Source organism: Apium graveolens, chromosome 2 (genome assembly GCF_009905375.1).
Source record: "Apium graveolens cultivar Ventura chromosome 2, ASM990537v1, whole genome shotgun sequence".
Classification (NCBI taxonomy): Eukaryota; Viridiplantae; Streptophyta; class Magnoliopsida; order Apiales; family Apiaceae; genus Apium; species Apium graveolens.
The window spans coordinates 317,827,984-317,830,542 of NC_133648.1; the positions used below are offsets into that span (position 1 = coordinate 317,827,984).

The following is a 2,559-nucleotide window of genomic DNA, read 5'->3' on the forward strand; positions in this document are numbered from 1 at the left end:
GTATCTTCTGTTTTTGCTACATTACACATTTTTTAGTATGTTATACATTTTAAATTGCAGATGCCCTTTGGAGATGCAAGAAGGCATTGCTTGGTAGACATAGGATATTGCGGATATAAGAGTTTTTGCTTTGCAAATTATTTTCCAGTTGAGCATTGTCTTATTAACCAGTTGAGTTTTCTTAATCTTCTCTATCTATAGGATTAGTCCCTCATTTTCTTGCATTTTTGTATTCATGCTGAATGAAAAGCAAAAAAGTCAGGAAACTAATTAGTATATGTTACTCGGGCTCAGCTAGAAGTGTCCGACGTGGACACGTGTCCAAGTATCGGACTCAGAAACATTTTAAAAAATATACATGTTTTTTGCTCAAAATAAGTGTCTGAGTCCGAGTGTCAATATCCAATTGTCGAGTGTCCGACACGTGTACTTGAGGGTAAAATGAAGAGTCCGGATAACACAGATCAGACTTAAGGTGAAACATCTGCTATAAGTTTGCTTCTTTGGTGCTACCGGCTGTAAAACATGTAGTGGTAACTGGTAAGTTATTTAAGTTTAGTTTTTAGCTTTGATCGACTTTAGGCATTGTGAGGAGAGACCAGGTGATTAACGGCTTATCTCTTGTCGTCCCAGGTTCTGAGTTCGATTCTCGCTCACCCCTGAGATTTGTTAGGATAGATACTCAATTGTAAGGCATATAAACCAAATTAATCAAAAAAATATATTAATGTGTCTACTAGAGCACAAGAAAAGTGATAGAACAGAAAATTATAGTTCTTGAGTTTATGTAGGTAATTCAATTTTCGTGGAGTCGTGGGATTAACATAATGAATGACAACCTATCAACTAGGCTCAAATGATCCATAACCATCCAAGAACAGAACCAGCAACTAACCCCAATCCCAGGAACAAAGCCATGACAACTGCAGCTACTTCAGCTTCTGAAGGCGACACCGATTTAGGAGCCTGTATCATAATAACACTTGTCAGATAACCATTTGTCAGTCCGAGCATAAACGTCAGAAATACTACTGGCACCTCAGTTTTCATCCACTTAGATCCATGCAGGCACACAGTAAAGAGGGGATAAAATAACAGCCTACTGATTGAAGCCCATGTTGCTTTCCTGATACTTTTGAGAACATAAATGGCAGTAAAAGATTTCCCCACTAAATCTGAAATGTTGTATGCAGTAATTAGCAGAAGCGGATACCAATCTCCAAGAATGTCTGATTGAACATTTTCTGCTAAAAATCCTGGGAAAATCGACAAGGTAACCGTGTAAATCATGAAAATTCCAAAAGCTGGCCACCTTATTATTCTCACTACATCCCAGAATTTTGGGCTTGAGGATGGCAGATTCTCGCGTAGAAATTTGTAATGTTGTTGCATGATTGGCAATTTGTGCAGCAGGTTGCAACATACAAGGCAAGTCAACAATATGACCGTGCTAAATATGAAGTAGAAGTGCGCGCTTGTCCTAAGACCTTGCGGAGTATGTGGTACTGATGCCTTAGTTAAAATCCTCAAGATTGATACCAGGACACCTGAACAGATAATGGAACTTTTTAAGTAGAGCTCTTTTTTCCAGTTTATAGTACAAATGAGAAGGAATAAAAGCCAAAAGATTAGCTAAATTAGGATACCTGAAGAAGCTGTTCCTGCAAAAACTGCCTGCATGTATTGTTTTGGTAGATTTCCTGAGGATCCTATCAGACTTCCTCCTATTAAGCCATCAGCCAAACCGCAGAATATGACTGCTGCGACCACTAAATTGAAATCAGTAGTTGATCTCACTCCTGATTCCTTGCCAAACCAAGCCCAGTCTATAGTTGGAGTTACCATTATAGACAGAATAAACATGGAAAATCCCACATTCATCCGCAATCTGAAAGTCAGTTTTCTGCTCAGATTACTTCCCCAACTAATCATCACCACTAAGACCAGTACAGATGAAGTCATATAAGCTACTGAGAAAACCTTCTCGACGTGTCTTGTGGGATAAATAGAGCCAAAATAATCGATTGCAGTAATTAAAGCATTCCATGGAATTAAATTTCCTGCACCAAGTAAAAAATGGATTATGTACGCAATTTTGTAGACATCTCTTGATTCAGTATGAACTCTGGTGTTCTTCCCTTGCTCCATTATTTCCTAGCTAGCTATCCTCTCCTTCAGGCCTTTAATGTGGCACTAAGATTTAGCTTTCTCCATTACTTTCAGATTGTGCCATTATAAAGCTTAAGTGAGAAGGACATTCTGATATGATTTAAGTAAATACTTTTTCTTTGTCTTTTTATGAAAAAAAAATCCCAAACTAATAATACTACTATATAGCTAGCTAGTTAACCTCACTTGCATAGTTGCATTTGCATGACAAGTAGATAGTGGCCCCAGTCGAGTAATGTCATGAAACCAATTACTCTAAAACCTGAAAGTATTAGAGAATGGCCCTTTCCAGGGCGCCCATCGTTGGGGCATAAATTGTTGGGGGTGGCGGGGATCAAACCTGAGTCCTCTGCCAGACCGAGCTCTGATACCATGTCATGAAACCAGTTA

At 38.6% G+C, this 2,559-nt stretch overlaps 1 protein-coding gene across 1 annotated transcript; it reads right to left on the minus strand.

The window, feature by feature from the left end:
• Positions 1-756: 756 nt before the first annotated feature.
• On the minus strand, positions 757-2,281 carry LOC141708916 (equilibrative nucleotide transporter 8). Its single transcript, XM_074512754.1, has 2 exons — positions 1,647-2,281; positions 757-1,547 (listed from the first exon to the last, which is right to left on the minus strand). The coding sequence occupies exons 1-2, from the start codon at positions 2,146-2,148 to the stop codon at positions 853-855; spliced, it is 1,197 nt and encodes a 398-aa protein (XP_074368855.1). The 5' UTR covers positions 2,149-2,281; the 3' UTR covers positions 757-852.
• Between the last annotated feature and the right edge of the window lie 278 nt (positions 2,282-2,559).